We start from the raw sequence: 21,136 nt of genomic DNA, 5'->3' as shown, positions 1-21,136 counted from the left end.
GAACGGTAGTGTATATCCATAAAGAAAAATGCAAAAAAATAATAATAATACATACATATAAAAGTGCATAATAATTTTTTCAAAGTAAAAGTGGACTATATTACTTTATACATACATATTTACATACAGTACAACAATAAAGTACTGCTATCATTGTGTTAACGTAAAATAAGTCATACATTTATGTCATAAATTTGAAATTGAAATCATCAAGTGACTTTCCATTATTATCAGTACATTTTACAAAAGACCCATTTTAATAAGCTCGAAATGTATGGTAAATTAACATTACATAATTTAATGACTTATACAGTTAGGAAATTAAAAATATATGCAGTCGCCAAAATGCAATTATTTAAAGCTTGTAACAGCAAGCCTCACTATTTTTTTACAACTACAGCAGACAGTTTTTTTTTACAACATCAACAACAAAATGACAGTCTGCATGCAGCATCCAAAAGCTCTTGTGCAGCCTGTTGAAATTACAGCTGGTTAATATATAATACTCTGATTTATAGTCTCAAATTTAGAAGAACAACAAAAGCAAGTGACTCTTATTTGGTTTCTATGAACGGTCCAACTGGATTAGAGAAACACTGCACCAGATATCTGAGCAGAACAACCTGACCTTGTGTCCACTGCAGAAGACGCACTAACAGTGATGGGAAACGTGTGTGGTAAGACTGCCATCTAGTGTAAAAGACCAGCTGATACACACCCTGAACCTCTGGACACCATCTACATGCACTTTACAGGGTCTCTTAGTAAGATAACACTGATAGCCGAGCCAAATCGATATCTGATTTTAACCACAAATATATTAATTTTGAGCAACACTGACTTTACCTTCAGGCTCAGATGAACGTTGTGGAACAAAGCTACTCTGTGCTTCTTGAGACTGAACAAGACTGTGTGAATGGAGGCAATGTACTGAATAAACAATACCAGTTACGCCTAATTAATTTGACAAGAGATTAATACACACTCAGACAACAAAAACAAATGGCTGCTGCTTCCCGTGTCTACTTAACCAACAAAGAGCAAAGCAAATAATTCATATGAAGGAACAGGTTTTACAAAGTCAATAGAGTGCAGGTGTAACAGAGCAAGAACCCTGCGACACAAGCCCAAAGCCCACAGAGACAAACCAATCATGAACAAAAGCGAAAACAAGACTTCATTACCCGTTTGCTTTCAGGCTATAATTCTGTAATTTGCAGCAAATGTATGAGCATTTTATTCTGTCTTCTGAATAGGCCACAGAGGGCAGATCTGATGACCTGAATGCCTTGGACAAATGTCACTATACACATGCTTCACACACTCATTAAGACAAAACATTCTTGTTATGATGAATTTTACATGTGCACAACTCAACCTACAATACATAAACTGTCAGTCAATAGTTTGGAATAATTACGTTTTTGAAAGAAGTCTCTTCTGCTCACCAAGGAATCCCAGGAAGAAATTATTTGATAAGAAATAAGGTAAGAAAAATGTACATTGTGTGTGTTTGTGTGTGTGTGTGTGTGTGTGTGTATTCATTTATATTTATATGTTCTTTTACTGTATTTTCCATCAATTAAATGCATCATTGGTGAGCAGGAGAGACTTTCAAAAACACTCGAAGGAAATCTTAATTATGCCAAACTTGTTTTGAACCCCATTAAGAGATATTACTGCACCAAATACAATAACTCAAGATCTCAGAGTACATGTAGCCACCAGGTTATGTCAAACTGTGTTCAAAGTTGTTTTCAGTCTCTTCCCATCAGACAATACAATACCTGCTTCTCCTCCAGCAATGTCTGGTTTCTGTTTACAACACTCACAAGCAGGTTCAGGCTTATTTACTAAGGAACTGATTGTACTCCATTAAAATACATTTTCAAACTGGACAATTATAGCTGTTGCCGTTCTCATGAACACTCATATTACCTCTGCATCCAAAAACACTCACCTCAGAGACAGTGAAGGCAGATATCGGATAGGTCATTAGGTCATTAGGTGTCTACAGAGGCAAAATTTACTATTTTTGCACAGTTTGGGTCTTTTTTCCACCTTGAGTATGAGCTCCATATTATGGGCCATAAAAGTCTGATGTTTCAAATATGATATACTCAACAAAAAAAACACATATGCAAACTTTTTTCAGATTTTGTCTAAAGGTTCAATAAACTGTTCCATTTAAAATAAAAAAAAGGGCTTTCCCACCTATATTAATTAATATGCCAGGCTTTACAGGGTTTAGCGCATTGAAATAATACAGACGGACAGTAAATGTTGCATTCCACTCTTCTGGTTTGCCCTGTAAACTGTTGAAATCTTATTGTGTATAAGCATCATTATCTATGTCATTGTTGTTGGTATTCACATGAAAGTTGAAGTTCATTGAAATGAAAAACATTTTATACAAAAAAAAGTTAATACAATGAGGAAAGATTGTTTTATCAACAGAAACTCCAAATATTATGTTATTTGAACCACAAAAATTAAGTTGATTTGACAAAAGAAAAATAATTGTGAGAACAAATCATGATTTTTTTTACAGCGCAATAAAATGGAATCAAAAAAGGCAAAATAATGATATTTTATTGATTGATTGTATGAATCCTATTGTATTAAACCAAGTCCGTTTGGACTTGAATGGTTTAGCCTCTGCAAAAACAGCAGATGGTGCTACAGCTCTATGTCTTGCAAATTCATAGCTGATACAAATCAAATAAAATTGTTTTTATAAATGATACTAGAGAATGAAACAATACGTATATACACAAAAAACAAAGAAGATAAAAGATTGAATTGACTTTTGTTAGTAAATGTTCAACATTTAACCTGTTACTTTATATCCTCCTCCCTATTTCTCAGAAATTCCTAGATTTAACATAAAAATCGAACTATTCTAAATGTTCTTAACTCTAAATGCTAATAATAACAATAATTAAATAAATCCAGACAGGTCATTTAACACTCAGAATAAAATGTATCTTAACGCACAGAGGTCACTTGGCAGCTTATGCGTGGTTTTGATGGCATAGTTGCACATCAAACACTACTGTTGACACTAGTGCATCACCCTATACACTGCCACCAAGTGGCAAGCCTTTGTATGTGGAATTTTTGCTTTCTCCAAACCAAGCTGGCAGATGGCTGTCCGAAATGCCAAGTTGCTCTGGAATATTCCAATCTAAGGAGTCATATCATTGTTAAATTTTCTAAGTATTCAATGTTGTTTGGGAGGAAATTCTGATTAATCATCTGTCAACTAAATTGGATATCATGCATCACTATATTTCAGCTACAATTCATATATTATTACTGTGACTGTTCTTGAAAATACTTAATCTGCAGTAACTTTCTGGATGTAAATAAATGTATCTGTGTTATTAGATTGCAATTGCATAATGCACGTTAGTTGTAATGCGTTACTTTACTCAGAACATCAAATAATCTGATTATGTAATGCACGTTACATGTAATGATTTACTCATTACATCAAAAAATATTCTGATTAGCCTACATAAAGCACGTTACTTGTAATGCATTACTTTACTGGTTACATCAAAAAAAAATTCTGATTACATAATGCACGTTACTTGTTATGCATTACTTTATTAGTTGCATAAAAAAATATTCTTATTAACCTACATAATGCACGTTCCTTGTAATGCATTACTTTACTCATAACATAAAATATTCTGATTACGTAAAGCAGGTAAGTTGTAGTAAATTACTTTACTGGTTACATCAAAAAATATTTTGATTAGCCAACTTACTGCACATTACTTGTAATGCATTACTTTAATCATAACATCAAATAATCTGATTACGTAATGCATGTTATTACTAGTAATGCATTGCTTTACTGGTTACATCAAAAAATATTCTGATTACGTAATGCACTTGTAATGCATTACTTTACTGGTTATATCAAAATAGTAATCTGATCATCATCACGTAGGCCTAATGCACGATACTTGTAATGCGTTACCCCAACACTACTCGTTTCAGATGAGGTTGAAAACAGCTGAACGCTAGTTTTTACACAGTCTGAAAACATCAATAGATCAATATAAATTTCAGTCTGGGGTTTTCTGAGAGAGGAGAGCTAATTTTGTCCATTTTGAACATAATCAGAATTAGCTTCTAAAGGTATCGATGTACTGTGGTAGACTGGGGGAGCATGAGCCACACAGTTGGGTTTCCACTGAGTTGTACATACTCATAGCCTACCTTCACCGAATGTAGAGATCTTTGATGGAATGGAATCACGTCCTCATATTTTGAAATCAAAGACACGTGACATTCAACAGGTTTGAAGTTCTTCTCTGTCTGCGGGTCGAATGGGAACAAACTGCATTAATTGAAGCTGTAGGCTATAATATATATATTTTTTATATGTATATATTTAATAGTTTTCACATGATTTTATACCATTTTTATTAATTGGTTTGTTAAATAAACCCAGTATCACTTTGCTATTATGTTACAGTATTTAGTTAAAAACGTAAACGCATATTGTCCACTCAAGTGGGCATCTCAAAATATCTTATTAAAAAGTAAAATTCAAAAATCTTGTTTCTCATGTCCTATAAGAAATACAAACACATAGAAAAAAATTCCTGACTGTGGTGCAATTTTATTAGTCTGTTTTGTCTGAAGTCTGAAGACTGTTTTTTTTTGAGTTGCAAAATGTCTCAAACCAAAAAGTTAAAAGACCATGTGTCCAATCAAATTCACCTGTCGCTTGGTAGCTCTTCAAATTAGTGTTTTACAAATTGAGAAAGTATCTCCCGAGTGATGTTAACCAAATACCTTATTTTACTCCTAAAAAGAAAACCGCTAGGCTACTCTCAAAATTCAAGCGGGAACTCGTGGTGAAAATGTCTTCCGGTTTGGCCTATAAATTGACGTCATATCCGAACAGCTGTTCTGTACCTCTGTTTCTGTTGTTCATTCATTCCACCACAAGGTGGAGATATTATCAAAGACAAAGCTTTTCGGTGATTCACCTGTGAATCCGCGGACCGTCTCCGTGTGTTCCCACATTCTACCATAAGAGGGCGACATACTCGTGCAGTGAAGGTCAGAATTATAACATGATGGACAAATTCTGAAACAATTACAAGATGAGGGAATTTCACAATGCTGATTGTCAATACAACAGTGTTATTTGTATTGGTGTTTTTAATCACTCTTTAAATTAATTCGTGTTAATTTAATTATATTCTAGATTCGAACTGTAAAACTATTTTGGTATCAGTAACGATGAGACCATCGTGTTTCATTTTGTTCTAAAAAAACACACAAAACAATTAGCCTATGTTATTTTTATTTTTTTATAATACTTTTCTAATATAAATATTTTTTAGAAGTAAATCCACAGCAATATCCATTAATATTCCGTAGCATCAAGGACAATTAAAATATTAAACAATAGCCTAAGAAAAAATAGGCTAAAACGGCCTGTTTTATCTATTTAAAATTAAACCAAATTAAACAAGCAGTGATATCCATTTCATTTATTTTTGTGTGTGTAATAATTCAAACTAGATACAGACCTAAATATAGCCAAATAAAATTGTTAGATTGCTTGTTTCAGTCTGCGCAATCTGAAACACTGACATATTTTCCATTTAGGCAGCATTATTGAAACTTTTATTTTTATTTTATTGCTGCAAAAATGTAAAATTATCACAGATTTTAATGCTTTTTTAGCCTATGGCCTAGGCTAGATCTATTACGTTTTTTTTATTTAGGCTAGATGAAATAGGCTGCACACTTGATCGTTTAAAATATTTATTTTGTCTCCGACCTTAAAAATAAACAATATATTTAAATAATTTAGCCTATTATTCTTATAATTCTGGGTTTTTCGCTTCCAATTGTATGCTAACAAAATTTAGTAGGATAATTATGCGGATTGTAAAATAAGTCGAAAAAAAGCATCGAGGCAGAGGAATTTATCTAAAATTTATTGAAACACTATTTGTGTAAATATTAAACAGACCGAGAGAAGGGCATGTGTTTTCATGCACCTCATCAAATGTGCATTATGAACATTGGAGTGCTCGGTTTCTCCGTTAAATGAAGGCACACTGTCAATCCGACACTGCTGTTTACACTGTTTTATCTGCGGGGAGAAAGTAAACACTTGAGCTCTGGCGAGGGGATTATGTCTCCATGGCGTCGCGCTTCAATAGTGCAGCTATATACACTCCGCGTGCACGCGAAAATACAGTGCACTCCTGCTTTGAGACTGTCTCTGTTTAGAAGCTTTCGAGAAGAGCTTAAAATATCATCTCTCTTTAGCTCACTGCAGATAAGACTGTAAAAAAACTGTACACATATTGTTCTGAAATTATTAACAATAACAACTTTTAAAATATTTAGCAATTGCTTTTTGAAAATACCTATTTATGAAGTCAAAGTTTTGTTAAAAATAACAAACTACATTATTATTAATTTTGTTACAATTATTTATTTTTGTTGTTGTGAGTATAGCTAAAATTATGAAATTGTTTATTTTTGTTAAAGTTGATTAGATAACCTATTATATATGCCAATGTGCATTTATTAAATATTTAATGATAGAATAAAAGTAAGCAGATCAAGAAACTATTTTAATGCACAAAACAAGCAAAACGTAAGAATAAAATAACATTTATTTTCTGCAAAATTTACACAGAGAAATGTACACGTCTCAACTCAGCAATTTCATCCAACAAACAATCGTTTTACATCTTTTTTTAAGATTCCTTTTGATGATTTTTTTGAGAAAATGACTTTGACAAATATGACTTTATCATCAAGAAATGCAATATACATTATTTCGTCGTGTAAAACACAATATATATCACTCACAAAGGGAGCACAAATGTCTACTTGAGCCAGTAACCATATTGAATCCAAAAGAACTTCTGTTCTGTTGAATAAACATGGCACGATTTTACAGACACTGAGCAGAAAAAAGATGGAATATAGACTTTCCACAAGAACAATAATGCTATAGAACAGTCCCTTTTTTTTCCAAACGATGAAGCAAATTATTCTAGGAATTGTACGATCATCACACCGGGGCGTAATCCGTTTGGTAAATAATCTAAATGGATTGTAACAAACGTGAAGGATTTTAAAATACACATTTTACATTACTTGAAAATACTATGGTTACTCTGCTAAAGGTCTAAAATAATTCACCCCCGGGTCATTTTGCGCTGCGGCAGTGTCAGTAACGCCATCCAAACTACTTTAACCTTTACACGTAACCATTTTCTTTTTTGATTAATCACAAACTTCAAAGAAGCCACGACCACCAAACACATTTTTTTTTTTTACCTGGTGATTAAACTAGACATATTTTATATACAGAAACACAAGGCCTCCCGAGTCTTTAGGGATGAGGAATCTTCAGGTCTGGGAGTCTTAAACACTTTTGTCTACATTTGGAGAACACGATCTCACTGTTTCTCTGGAGTGTTATTGACTAGAGGACCGTACAGTCCATTGGTGTAGCTCTGATCTTTATGCAAGAGAGTCCTGTCTCTGATCAAGTCACTGAAGGCATAGTCCATTGGGGGCCTGAAGCCCAGTGTTGGCATCAGACCTGTGGTGGAGTACGGCATGAAGGCCAGGCCTCTGCTGTGAGCCGAATATGCCAGGCGGAGTGGGTTCAGGCCCAAATGTGTACTGAGAGGATACGTGCTCGGGTCGGAACCAAAGTGTGGCGCGTTGGGTTGCAGAGGGGAGAAGGCAGATCTATTGCTGAGCGTCATGGTTCCAGGTAACACAGGCCGCGGGGTGGAGGACATGTGTGACTGCGCGCTCTGCAGCATGCGCTCCGCAGTCCAGGGCTCCTCTGGGCCCTTGGCTTGGCCGCTGTTGTTGAGGATTTGCTCTATGGCCTGCACCACATCTTTGCCGCATCCCTGAAGCACAAGCTCCAGGACGCTGCGCTTGTGGTTGGGGAAAACCCTCGTTAGGATGTCGATGGCGTTCATCTGTCGCGATGCTGTGGAGGAGGGCGAGGGCTCCTGGTCGTCTTTATCCGTCTCCGAGCCGGAGTCTGAGCCAAGTGGACTGATGGAGCCTGGCGTCTCCGAGCCGTCTTTTAATGGTTTGGCTATCGGGGAACTCACGAGGGACTCTCGGTCACCGTTTTCCGAGCCCGAGCCGTGACGCATATCTGGAGACGACATTCCTGGAACGGATTCGGTGTCTGTGGATACGGACTTCCCAGCCGCTTGCTGTGAGATCATCGATCCTGTTAAATGCGTCTTGGTGAACAACTCGAACTTTTGGATGTTTGATTCTCCTGAAATAGATTGATGCACGTCAATAATTGCCATATACTAATAGCTTTTTTTTCTTGGATTATAAATAGATTAAATTAATATTTATGAGAGTGAAATGGATAATATGTAATGAACCTACACCGTACTGTATACATACTAAATGTGCTATTCTTTGAAAATAAATGTCAATGGCACTTTACAGCACAGGTTCTTAAGTTGGATAGATTCAAAAAGTTATTGATGTTTCATTAAAGGTTCTACAGATCAACATATTTAGTTCTGTATAACATTGCACAGCAAAAAAGAAAAGAAAAGAAGTACATAGCCAAAAATTAAATTCTAACTGGTACCTTTATTTTTAATAATTTATATACACACGAGTAGAATTGATCCACCTACCAGAGTTTGTTTCGTTGGTAACTTGGCCATAGACCTCATAGTTTTGCCGGGGAGGTATGATGCCGTTGGCAGCGGCCAGGGCTAGACCCTCTGCTGTGCCATAGAGCAGCTGAAGTTCTCTCGCCTCGTTCTCCTCCTGCGCCTGCTGTCTGCGGAGCGCAACCTGAGCGGCCATGACGCGCTGTCTCTCAGCGATCAGAGTGCATTTGGCACACATGCAGTCCTTCCATCTGCAGTAGCGCTTATGGCCCTTCAGCGCAGACACCACCCCATGGTTCCTGCACCGGGCGCACTTGGGCGTTCGTGGATACTTCTCCGTAGCGCGAAGCAACAGCGGCGGGCCCCTCAAGAGGCTACTGGCCATGGAAACCGGTATGGAGGCGGCAGCGGCCGCAGCAGCGGCGCCCGGATGAATCTGCGAACCTGCCTGGGAGGAAGGTGGGATCTCTGGACGAAGATCCATATTCTCCGAATCAACAAACAGTCGATCAATAGGTTAAAATACGTGCGCAACCGAAGTCTTCGATTGGAGAGGTTTCATAAGCATTGGGTAGAATCGATACCCGGCGAATTTCTTCAGCTCAGCACTTGACGAAGAACACAGCCCGAATGCCAATGTCCAAGAAGAGATCAGAAAACACTTGTGATTGCTTATGAAAGTCCGCTTTCCAGTGAGTTCTTCAACTTGTTGCGCGCAGTCCACAAGCAGCCCAAACAAACTGTTTCTTTTAGAAATCAAACTTTCGTTTGACACAAATAAAATTTACTTTTATAAAACAAAAATCCATCGAATGCAATGTGAAACTAACTTTAAACTCAATGATCAGCCGAGAGTCTGAGAGAGCAGAGTTTGCTGCTGGAGCCAGTGTGAGACACTAACTTCCTCGAGAGATCTTCAGTGGATACAGATCCCTCTCGATCTATTGTTGCGCCCACGTTTTCATTAGACAAATTTGACAACAATGTGGCGCCTGTCATTGGCCAAAGGGGGAAGGAGCGATCTGATTGGCTTGTCTCTTTTTCAACTGTGTCCACCTGCGTTCTTTTCTCAAATAACAAGCATCACGCAGAGCTAAAACATAAAACTTTTATCATAAGAAATTATTTACTAAAATACAGGCAATAGATCCTGCAAGACAATTGACTATTGCTACTATAGCCTATATACTCTTTAAACGCATTGATGACCGATTTGGCATTGTCAAGCTGTCTAAAACTTGATCACGGGATTTTCCAGACTTTGAACAGCAAACAAATTTATTTATTTTCTTTACAACTGAGTTTTAGCCTAAATAAGCAACACGTTTTTTTACTTTTGAAAGACAATATTTTGTTCTAAAGATTTGGTGTAGTGAAGAGCCAGTGCCTCGTAGAATGACGTCAATATCGATAAACGCAAAACGGTAAGTTGTCACGCTAGATTTTAAGGGCAATTCGTTGTTTGTAATTGTGTTTGTAATTGTTTACTGTAAACATTGTTTCGTCTTTTGAAAATGGCATTCGTATGTAGGCTAGCATTCATAGAACTTACCCAGAATTGAACACATAGGATATTAGACTAAAAAATGTTCAGTGTATGCTTGGAATTTCTCATCGATTTAAACAGGACATGATGATATATGATAGTAGCCTAATTACCTGAGCTAAATAAAAATGAACAGTATTTATATGTACCGCTCGATATGACATTAATAAGGCTCTCATGGTTTGACGCGATAGAGGGAATAGTGTAGCCTATGTCAAGGCTTTGGAAGACTATTCTGTTTCTCTGTATTAGCCTAGTCGAACATCTATATAATTAAAACACTTTATTTCTCCTTGGCATCGTATTATTTATTGTAAGCGCGTTCTTGTTGCTTAACCTTGTTTTTGATGTGACTCGAACATATTTCATGCCTTTGACCATTTTATATTTTTTAACGATCTTCATAGCTACTTTTAAAAGTCTATTGTTAAAAATACGAAAATTAACAGAAAGTGCAATTAGTAGTAGCCTAGCTATTATTTATGTTTTTAAATTATTATAGAATTAGACCATTTTATTGTATGATTCGAAACGTTCAAGAAATAAAAGCGAGTATTATTATTAGGCTAGCCAGGTTTTAAAATGCAAACGAGATTCCTTTAGCTTATTTTTACAATGCTTTAATTTGTATTTTCGTGCAGTAGCATCGTATTTTAAAACATATCCTACTTTTCTTTATATAGTTATCCAATATTTCAAGATTAGGGTCTCATAATTCTAACATTTTGAGCCCTTTAAAATGCCTTTTAAAATACTCACTGAAAATTATTTTCTGAAGGATTACTGAATTTATGCCTATTCATTATTTATTTAAGGACTCTTTGTAGACTGTTCCATTTTTTTTTTTTTATATATAAAATCCTGTTTATCTGTTAAAAAATTAAATGTTGTTCGCTTACATCTGCTAAAAAGCATCAGGATACATATGAATATTATTCCTTTTTCTTTCTGAATAAGTGGTTCTGCATTTATGCAAAAATTGAAAGCAGCTTTCTGTCATCTCTAGCTGTACGGTTCTCTCTGGTACCTGGACTTTGAATTTCATGCACTCTTCGATCAAGTGATGTGGGCCTGCACTGTTTCCCATTGTTTACACACTCAATCACAGTAAGCAAATGCCATCTGTCCCCCCGCCGCTCTCATCTGCACCTTTAATTACCCAACCAGCACACTAATAGAGACGATATTAAACTAAAGCTTTTTGACATTCAAAGTCATTATCTCGGCAGCGATCTCACGCGACTGAAAATAGACATCCCGAGATCATTACAAAACCGCAAGCAGGCGTTGATTGTTCATCAACTGAGAGATGATGAAAGCACAACTCGGAGCAATTCTGATCTTTGACAGATATGAAAAGTAAGCCGGTTTTGTGTAGCTGTTCTGTCGATGGATGGCCATGCAATAGTCACAACTTTCGGAATGTATAGCCTAACTAACACACGCAAAATAAAAAGTAACGACGTGTAGCCTATAATAAGCCAAACAATTAAGTTAGAATGTGCATTTTTAAACATTAAATCTCATTATATAGCACAATCTCAAACTTTGGTATTCACAATTAACTTATAATAATATATCATATTCTTAGCCAATAATCTAATCTAAACAATAATCTAAACATTAAGAACTTTTTAAATCTCAGAACAACCACAGAGCCAACTTTAATGGTGGTTCTTCTAAGAAGCACTGAAACCCCCTTTATTTTTAAGAGCGTAGGCTACATTTACTAATTCTGTTCATGCAGAACCTATATTTTTATGCAGTTTAAATAATGAATCCGTCCCTCAACACACTTTACTTGAAAAAGAAAACCTCTCCATTGAATGGGCGTCTCTGTGAATTCCAATTAAATGCCCCCGGGCAATTAAAACTGACTGTGGGCACTTAGGAAATTCAACATTCTTTCAACAGTTCATCAGACCTATGCATCAAAAACCCATACAAGGCTTTCACTCCCTTTAGAATCTGCACCGCTGACTGAGTTTTACACCTTTTTAAAGCGGCACAAAAGAGATGCTTGACCCGACATATGTAACAGCATGTCTCTGTTCCTCCAGCACCCTGGAGCGCCATTGTAAGGATCTTTCTCTCCGCTGATACCCGGCCGGAGCGCGGCTGGACCCGAACTGCCTCCCCGAGGATCTCCTGCTGGAATGGTTTGAGTGCGCAGAGCGCAGCAGAGGTTAGAGTAGCAGATAAAAAGGGGAATGAGGGTGCCGAGCGCGCGGGTTTTTAGAAAAACCAGTGTATTTACACGCTTCATCTCGTCTCCAAGTCCTCATTAGGTTGTTAACCTCTTGTTCACATGAAAAGCTGCCGCACCGCGCAGGACCCTTGAGCGCAGCAATGGCATTCCCCTAAAGGCACAGAACAAAGCGCTTAAAATAACTGCGTTAAAATAAGCTTTTATTGGCTTACTCGGGATGGACGCTTGCTCGATGCGATCTGCTTTAGTTTAAAAAATATTTTATTTTCAATAGGCTACTTATTTATTTAACCTATATAGGCTACTAATTTTGTAGTGTACTTATATTAATTCATGCACTTAATCAAGACACCAGGCCTATAGGCCTACTATTGCATTTCTATTATAGCTTAATAAAACAAAATATTTCCTAGTGGATATTACCAAATAAGTTTTTATTCTTCGTGGAAGACGAAATTAAACTCTTTCTTAAATGCAATCTGTTCGTGGTCTGGTGGGTAATAGTCTACACTATTTAGGCAACACTGTAAAAAATGCTCTATTAATTTTTTTAGTATACAATCAACGTGGATGTTTAAGAACTTAAATTACATTAAACTTACTTTTAAAAAAATCGAAAATTGCTTATTTTGAGTTAAAGCTATGTAAAATCACGTTTATCTTTTTTTTTTTCCAGTAATATTATGGTATCCTTTTTTTGTTCTAAATGAAAATGGTAAAACTGTAAAATGCGAATTGACTTTTATCAAGGCGTCCTGTTGTGTTGTTGTTACAGGCCATTTTAGAAAAAGAAAAAAAAACACTTAGGCTATTACTGTAATCTTACTGTATAGACGCACTTCACTTTTTACACCAAGGATGCAGAATCACCAATGACAGATGATTTGAGAGTTTGTTCAGGCAGCAGCCAATTAAAATGCGGCCTTCATCCATCCACATCTGCCTCCCTTTACAAACGAATCAAACAGAAAAGCAGGAACCCAATGAAAGAGCGCTCATTGAGATCACAGATGGAGTATAGGTTTTTGCAAGAAATTTGAGAAACACCATTGTCCCAAATCCAAACTCAATGTGGTCCCTCACAATGGCTCGGGCTTTGAGCTGCGCCGACTCAATTGGCCTTGTTTTTTAAACTTGAAGTGTTGAGCACAAAGACCGGCCTCCTAAATGTCACAACCGCTCCAAGTGGGGCTCTGCAGTGCGATGCTGACTGAAAAAAAGAAAAAGAACACAATTATGAAGCAATAATTACTCTGCTTCTCTTCGCACGCCACTGCGCCTATTCAGACCCCTTTAGCCCCATTTAATGCTTTATCCTCGTCCACGATAATCCGAATACCACAGCTTTATTATTTTTTCTTCTCCCTTGCAGAATTTTTTTATGAGACAGGAGTGGGAAGCGGGGTTTGTGCTAACCTGGACAATGGCCGTGCCAACTTACTTTCTGGACAACTTTTTAATATCGAAAGATTAATGATCAGTGTCACCTGAAAGCTGCTGAACACTACGTGAAATATGTAATAAATGCACATGTTTTACCTTTTCTGCTATTAGGCCTAGCAAACTATTATTTTTCACCGTTAATTTTACTAAAAAAAATTATTAAGTACGCTATTGTCTTAATTTAAATTGTGAAAAGCGAAAATTTTGAGATCTCCATTTTTTGACGTGTCAAAACTAGTGAATGAACAATGACGAACAATACAACCGTAACAACACTGATAAACAAATAAATACATTTTGAATAGCATTATGCTATGCCTATTGGCAGTATTAATATAGCTCTGGTAAAAATATAAAATATTTTCATTCAATGCTAAAAAAAAGTAATAGCTTAAATAAAAATTAAAAACAGTCTCCTGAAGATTTACCTCTTTACTTTGCTGAGTAAAATGTTTTTGAAGGGCAGAATGTTTCTTTGTAAATATTCATAATTTATATGAAATCAGCAATCAATGCATGTTGTTTGTAAAAATTGGGCATTTGTGATTCACTGGAAAATAAAGCATAAAGTTGCAACTATTTCTGATACCTGTTTTTACTTGTATTATTTTTGTGGTTAAAATGGATACATCAATGGCCAAATAAGTGCTAGAAAGCCTACATTTGTCATTAGATCTAATCATTCATATACTGAACCTCATCAAAATATAGAACTAAATAAAAAATATTAAAATAGAATATTTCTCAGCCTACTGCTCATTTCTTAACAAACAGAAACTCAAACCTCTAAAATTCAATTGTTCTTAAAAAAAACAGTATTGGCTGGATCTCTTTATTTTATATATATTTAATATATATAAAATAAAGAGATCCAGCCAATACTGTTTTTTTTTTCATAATCACACGTTTAATTTGACATTTATGTGTTCAATTTATATAAATATATATATATATATATATATATATATATATATATATATATATATATATATATATATATATAAATTGAACACATAAATGTCAAATTAAACGTGTGATTATGAAAAAGTGCAAACTAGAATTTTAGCAATGCATTAAAGAGGGGAAGAGATACTCTGGCAAATTTAATTTGGTTATTTAGAGACACACAAAAAAGGTTAATCGATTTAAAAGTTTAGAGGGAAAACAAAATAAGCAAAAATCTCTTTTCCTAAAAAGGTTCCCTAATTGAGGAATCATCCCTACAGTCAAAAAGAAAGTTCCATCTGCAGTCTGATCATCTTCAGGTCTCAATACCTAAAGAAAGTAAAACTCGAAGACATGAAAACTCTATTGAAAACTCTTGGAGATCCGTCAGGAGGACTGAAGTATTTCTTTTAGTTGCAGCCAATAAAACTATTTCTGTTCACACCAACCCCTCCCGCCTCACTCACTCCATTCGCACACAATGCCCACCACAAATGAGCCCCTTTTTCGGGCGACTCTTTAAGCCGCATAGATTCTGTTTCTCTAGCGTCTCTGAGAAAGTAAACTTTGAGTGACCCTCCAGGTTAGTTTAGTCTGGGATTTCAGCATCGTTGGGTGAGTGGATGCTGTGGGATCAGGAACTGCTTCAAAGAAGAGATCACTTGCGTCAAGAATTCTCTTCTCTCACCCAGGGCCAGCAGCATTCTTGACCCTTAAAGACTAGTCAAACATTATTGAACGCTTCCCCTTTGTTATCGAAGAATGGAGTCACCACCTGATGTTGCCAGAGGAGAATCTGTGTCACAGGAAGCCACAAAATTACTATTGTCCGTAAGTAGAGAGTTTGGGATCAAACCATGATGGCATTGGGAAAACGGATTCTTGATTGACAGCAGCTACAATTCAGGGTCAATGATTGAGACGTCACAGCTCTGACAAGTGATAAAAGAAGAAAAATCAAATGCAAAACTAAATATCTCTAACAAACCTTTAAAAATGTTGATATGCTATATATATGGTATGGTATTGAAACAAATATTTTAAAAAACATATTTTTTTATGTTACACAAGATTCAACTATTTCTTAAGTCAGTGTAATGTAATTTCAGTTGAAATGACTTAAACATCCAAGTTGACTACTTAATATAAGTAATCTTTATTTATAGTATATATACACAATAGCCTATTTATACTATATATTTTTTTTGACTGTATACACACAATAATACTTTTATTCTATCTTTTGACAAGTTGTCCATTTTGATATATCCTAACTGAATACATGCATAAATATCTACCTACCTATATCCATTCATCCATAAATCTCAAATAAACAGAAATAAAATAAAATATATAAAGTCTAAAAGCTAAAAAAAAACAAGTCTCCCAAAATACCTCACAAAATGGGAGGAAAATCAATCAAGTGTATTAATTCTGTTTTTTTGTGTGTGTGTGTGTGTGTGTGTGTGTGTGTTTTATTTCAAAAAGAATTACTGATTACTGTTTCAGTTGTGGGAATTATTGCACTCTTATATTGCTCTGAACACACCTGCCAAAAGAGCGATGATGATAAAGAGTAGACAAGCCGAATCAAGCCGAAATAAATATCAGTTCACTATTTAAATGACAGCATTTCCGACCTGCACATCACTGCTCTCTGTGTCAGTGCAAAGCTGATGTCTGCGTGTATTACCCTATCATTCAGTCATTGAAACAGTAATTTCACACGCACACAAGAACTGCATAACCAGCATTTCTTCCTCGGGCTGGATTTGCCAGTCTTTCACGCTTGATTTAGCATGATGAAAACTTGAAGAAAATGAGAAAACCTTACCTCTCTTGAAAGCAGGAGTAGATCAATCAGGACAAACTAAACATGATACCAGGATTCTGAAACACATTCAAGTCCAATTTACACAGGCATTACTTGTATTTTACAACATTTAATTTCAGCACATGAAGTTAGCATATTCAAAGGAAGAAGTGTTCACATTTCGCAAATGCTCACATTGCGGCTGACGAACACAAAAGAGCCGATTTCAGAGAATTGTGTTACCCGACCAAGCTTGAAGGATCACAGGAGAGCTGTAATTTAGTTTGTTGTTGTCACTTTGAATAAGGTTGCTTTCACCTTTGTCTGAAATGAGTATACTAAACTCAATGACCAGAACAACACAATGTTCGAGTTATAGTTTAAAATGCTAAATTCACTCTGGGTGTGTGTGTGTGTGTGAGACAGAGAATGATTCATGTCTTCTAAGGGCACATCATCTGCAGTGGAAGTATGACTGGATGCACACATTAAACGCTCAGATTCCTTGCGTGAGAACAGCAAGGCAACACAAATGAAACAGCCTGCAGGTTAGACTCTTTCCAGTTTAAAAAATGTCATGTGCACAAGAGGAACTGTACTTCGCATAAAACATTCAAGAGCGGTCTTTGCTTATTGTTCAATAGAACGATCAACTCAATACATTCATAAAAATCCACCAACCATCTTCAGTTAAATCATAATTTGACCAATAATTTAACTTGACCAAACCCATACAAGCACAGTCTCTTTTTCTCTCATTAAAACCTATGGAGCTGTAGAGATTACAGCAAGCATTTCAGAGTTCAATGGGGAAAAATAGCCAGAATTACTAATTTTACCGATCAGAGATGTCTGAAAATCTCAAAGACAGATTGTGTATATATACAAGTTGTGTAGCATTCAGACAGTTGATCAGAGTAATCATTGAATATTCTTTGTCAAGTCCTTTCTGAATACATGACCAAACATGTGAACGCCACGGTCTAGTCTCATGCACAGTGAAGCCACGGGCTCCTTTAGTGAATTACAATGTTATTCATATGTTGTTCACATCAGCAGTGAAGATATTTGGAATATTCCTAGGGTGTCATTTCCTCATTGAATCAACAGACTCCAAATAACTGATAACAAACCTGACCGCAGCAATCTGGAAAGGAACGGGGTAAAAACAGATTGATGCTGTGTGACAGCACTCCTGTCGTGTGATGTTAAAGGAATAGTTCAAGAAAAAAATGAAAATGCTGCCTTTTGCGCACCCACATATTCCAAACCTGTATGGCGTTCTTCTGTGGAACACAAAATGAGAATTTTTCAAGAATTGTGCTGGTCATTCGGTCTAATTCGTTAATCTGATCTTTCAATGATATTAACTAAAATCAGACAATTCATTGAAAAGATCTGATTCAAAAGAACCATTGATCCATGAATCGAACATTGCTACTTTTCACAATGATTGACCGAGAGTTTTGCGTTTCTGTCTGACAGCTAACATATGTCTTCAGAAGACTTGTAATATAGTCACACAGACCACTCTTATTGTCCTTTGTGTCCTTTTTGAAGCTCCAGTCCCCATTCAGATTGTCCCAAGTACAATTTTTCATAATTTCTTCCTTGAAAACAGCCCTACAGCTTTGGAACGACACGTGAGGGTTAGTAAATACTGTTACCAGAATCCTTTAAATTTACCTCGCATATTAAAATGCCGGACGAGACCATGTGCTGGTTTGATGATGCCATGATGATGATATAGTCATTCACACATGAAGGTAAAAATAAATTTAGAGTGGCAAGAGACATGCATGTTCATATATCCTTTATATAATGTATATCAACCTAAATCTAATACAGCATCAAACTTAAAAAGGGAAAAATAAATGGAGAAAAATAAACATTAGCAAATGAGATTAAAAACCAAGTATCATCAATTTGGGTATCGGGAAGAAGCCGGGCTCTGAGGGGATGATGGTCCGTTCAGAGCCATGCTGAGAACCAGGGACTCTGAGAACCTTGGGAAAGGAAATGGTCCAGCGTTCTCCAGGAAATGTCTCTTTTTTTTATATGACTTTTATTTATTTGTCATTTTTTAAATTGATTTTTTTTTTTTTTTCTCATTTCAACACAAAACATGTCTAAAGAGCAGCCGTAGTGAGAAGTCCATGTCTGTGAGGCTGGCTGTTTTAGAATTTCGCACCTCCGCTTTTTTTTTGTTTGTTTTTTCAGTTACCTTACGTTTTGGGTGGAGAAAAAAACATTACACTGCAGTTATGTGAGGAGAGTGATCGTTTATCCATGTGCTTGTGAAGGCCTCCGTGTGCATAAAATGTACACTCAGCATTCATATACAACGCACCGTGTGTGAAAGTGTGTGAAGGCTTGTGTGTGTGTGTGTATGTGTGTGTGTGTGTGTGTGTGTATCTGGTCGGACATCATGCTAAAAGTTCTTTGCTTATTCTTCTCGTTCGCCTTGGGACGTCTCGGATCGGTCCTACTCTTTGGCCTCCAGGAACAGGGTCTCCTGAGGGAAGAGTTTAGCCTCCAACAGATTCCACGCCGGGTCTAACTGCGTTATCTGAGGAGAGACAAAGGAAGAAGTCAAGTTGAGACACTTCATTTTCAATGATTAAGCAATCAAAAAGCGCACATTTTCTTGCAATATCAATAACGTCATTAGTCATGCATTAATACATATTATTATTTACAGCACAGAGTTAATGCTAATTAATCAATCAAAAACAATTATACTGTTGTTCATTGTTAATTTAATAACTTAAAATGTAAAAAATATTTTTACTAACGTTCAAAAGTTTGGGATTTTTAAAAATGTTTTTTTTAAAAAGTCTCTAATGCTCACATGCTGCATTTATTAGATCATAAAAAATAAGTGAAAACATTTTTTCTTTATTTTAATATATTTAAATATGTCATTTATTCCTGTGATGGCAAAGCTGAATTTTCAGTATCATTACTCCAGTCTTCAGTGTCACATGATCCTTCAGAAATCATTCTAATATGCTGATTTGCTGCTCAAGAAACATTTCTTACTATTACCAATTTTGAAAACAGTTATGCTTCTTTAATATTTTTGTGAAAACTGGAGAGACAAAGTAGAAAGAAGTGCATTTCAGATGTTTTCCAATGCTTAAGCAATCAAAAAAGTGCAATATTAAGAATGTAATCTATTAACAAGCAGTTCATGAGGTGTGCGGGCTAAGACTGGCCGTTCCTCCTAAACTATGCGACGTGTGGGGTCCGGCCATCTGATGTCATTGGTTAACATCGTAATGTGATAATGTCCCTGTGTGAGGTACGTGTCCTGTTTCCTTTTGAGATATTTGCTGTTTGTTATCGCAAATGGCCCGGTCCAAACCAAACACAATAGCTGTGCCACAGCGACTGGGTGAGAACTCATCAGCCAGCAATAATCTCCACGAGAGGATCCCGACTTCATTATCCAAGAGCACTGCAATCTCTGGCCACACTTTTAACAGCAAACTAACTGACATTTGTGACGACACGACCATCATCCACATCTCAGTTCAGGGATTTTCCCAGACGACGAGGAGCGACGAGCGCTTGTGTAAAGCAGCATGCGATGCTGCGCCGGGAGAGAAAAGGAGAGCGGGAGATGATGGCTGCTTTGTAGTGAGCTAATAGCAGAGCGTTCTCCTGTTACACGGGGCCTTTGCTCACACCTGGGTGTCCGCACACCGCGCGGCCACAGCGCTCGGGACAGGGGCTTAACTGCAGCCTGGTGACAGGGCTCTGATTAAGGCCTATTCTCTACTCTGTAGACCCCTCCAGCTCTCCGTGCTTGTAATTAAAACACAGAGCTGAAAGCAGCTGGGATAGAAGGTGACGGGGTCAGGGAATAAAGCTAACATACTGTATTGTGTAATTTCAGTGAAAGTGGACAGGACATCACAAAGCTGAATAAAAATGTTGGAAAAAAGAACTGCGTTATATGAAATGAGTTTCTTGGTCCCTACCATGTTTTTTCATTCATCACAATGATACAGAACCAAGTCGATTTTTACATTTTAAAATGATGATTCTAGTGTTTCTGTGTGGTTGCTAATGTGTTGAGGTCTTACTCATTAAAGAGGAAAAAAAGTTTACTTTTTTTTGTTTTTGAGAAACTGAGGAATAACTGAAAGTCATAATTTTCTCTGGAAATCGGCAGCATGTCACATATGGATAATACTTCAAAATATATATATATTTATGCATTAGGTATCATGAAATAACCATGAATAACACATTTTACAGCAACTTAAATAGTTAAAAATGGTTTGAACTACTGTTCAAAAGTTTGGGGTCGGTGAGTCTCTCACCAAGGCTGCATTTATTTGATTGAAAAAACAATTATATTGTAAAATATTATTACAATTTAAAACACCTGTTTTCCGTTTTAATACATGTTAAAATGAAATTTATTCCTGTGATGCCAAAGCTGAATTTTCAGCAGCCATTAGTACAGTTATGTGTAACAAGATATCTCAATAAGCTGA

General features: G+C 36.3%; 2 protein-coding genes and 2 long non-coding RNA genes across 6 annotated transcripts in view; 1 reads left to right on the top strand and 3 right to left on the bottom strand.

Moving 5' to 3' along the window:
• Nucleotides 1-2,022, bottom strand: part of LOC307011891 — a 32,685-nt gene extending 30,663 nt beyond the window's left edge. The window contains exon 1 of the long non-coding RNA XR_013800513.1: nucleotides 1,961-2,022. This is a non-coding gene — a long non-coding RNA (uncharacterized lncRNA). The remainder of the gene's footprint in view (nucleotides 1-1,960) is intronic.
• A 4,589-nt stretch (nucleotides 2,023-6,611) lies between these two features.
• Nucleotides 6,612-9,620, bottom strand: dmrta2 (DMRT-like family A2). The gene is made up of 2 exons (XM_079637910.1): nucleotides 8,694-9,620; nucleotides 6,612-8,314 (listed from the first exon to the last, which is right to left on the bottom strand). The coding sequence occupies exons 1-2, from the start codon at nucleotides 9,154-9,156 to the stop codon at nucleotides 7,461-7,463; spliced, it is 1,317 nt and encodes a 438-aa protein (XP_079494036.1). The 5' UTR covers nucleotides 9,157-9,620; the 3' UTR covers nucleotides 6,612-7,460.
• Nucleotides 9,621-9,722: 102 nt separating this feature from the next.
• Nucleotides 9,723-14,448, top strand: LOC307011850. 2 transcript variants are annotated; one of them, XR_013800497.1, is made up of 4 exons: nucleotides 9,744-10,096; nucleotides 11,225-11,325; nucleotides 12,279-12,403; nucleotides 13,800-14,448. It is a non-coding gene; the product is annotated as an uncharacterized lncRNA (long non-coding RNA). The 2 variants fall into 2 exon arrangements; XR_013800498.1 differs by lacking the exon at nucleotides 13,800-14,448 and having other exon boundaries at nucleotides 9,723-10,096; nucleotides 12,279-13,032.
• Nucleotides 14,449-18,425: 3,977 nt separating this feature from the next.
• The window catches only part of faf1 (Fas (TNFRSF6) associated factor 1), a 70,640-nt gene continuing 67,929 nt past the window's right edge, over nucleotides 18,426-21,136 (bottom strand). For both annotated transcript variants that reach the window (XM_079636692.1, XM_079636693.1), the window contains exon 19: nucleotides 18,426-19,197. In XM_079636692.1, the coding sequence (XP_079492818.1) occupies nucleotides 19,114-19,197 (84 nt within the window). In that variant the 3' untranslated portion in view covers nucleotides 18,426-19,113. The remainder of the gene's footprint in view (nucleotides 19,198-21,136) is intronic.

Source organism: Phoxinus phoxinus (assembly GCF_949152265.1).
Source record: "Phoxinus phoxinus genome assembly, chromosome: 15".
Classification (NCBI taxonomy): domain Eukaryota; kingdom Metazoa; phylum Chordata; class Actinopteri; order Cypriniformes; family Leuciscidae; genus Phoxinus; species Phoxinus phoxinus.
This window is presented reverse-complemented; position numbering and strand designations above follow the sequence as displayed.

Excerpts from the sequence above, each read along its gene's own strand:
- dmrta2 (XM_079637910.1), bottom strand. The coding sequence starts at position 9,156 with ATGGATCTTCGTCCAGAGATCCCACCTTCCTCCCAGGCAGGTTCGCAG. Across the intron at positions 8,315-8,693 it reads TACCAACGAAACAAACTCTG|GAGAATCAAACATCCAAAAG; the intron begins GTAGGTGGATCA and ends AATCTATTTCAG.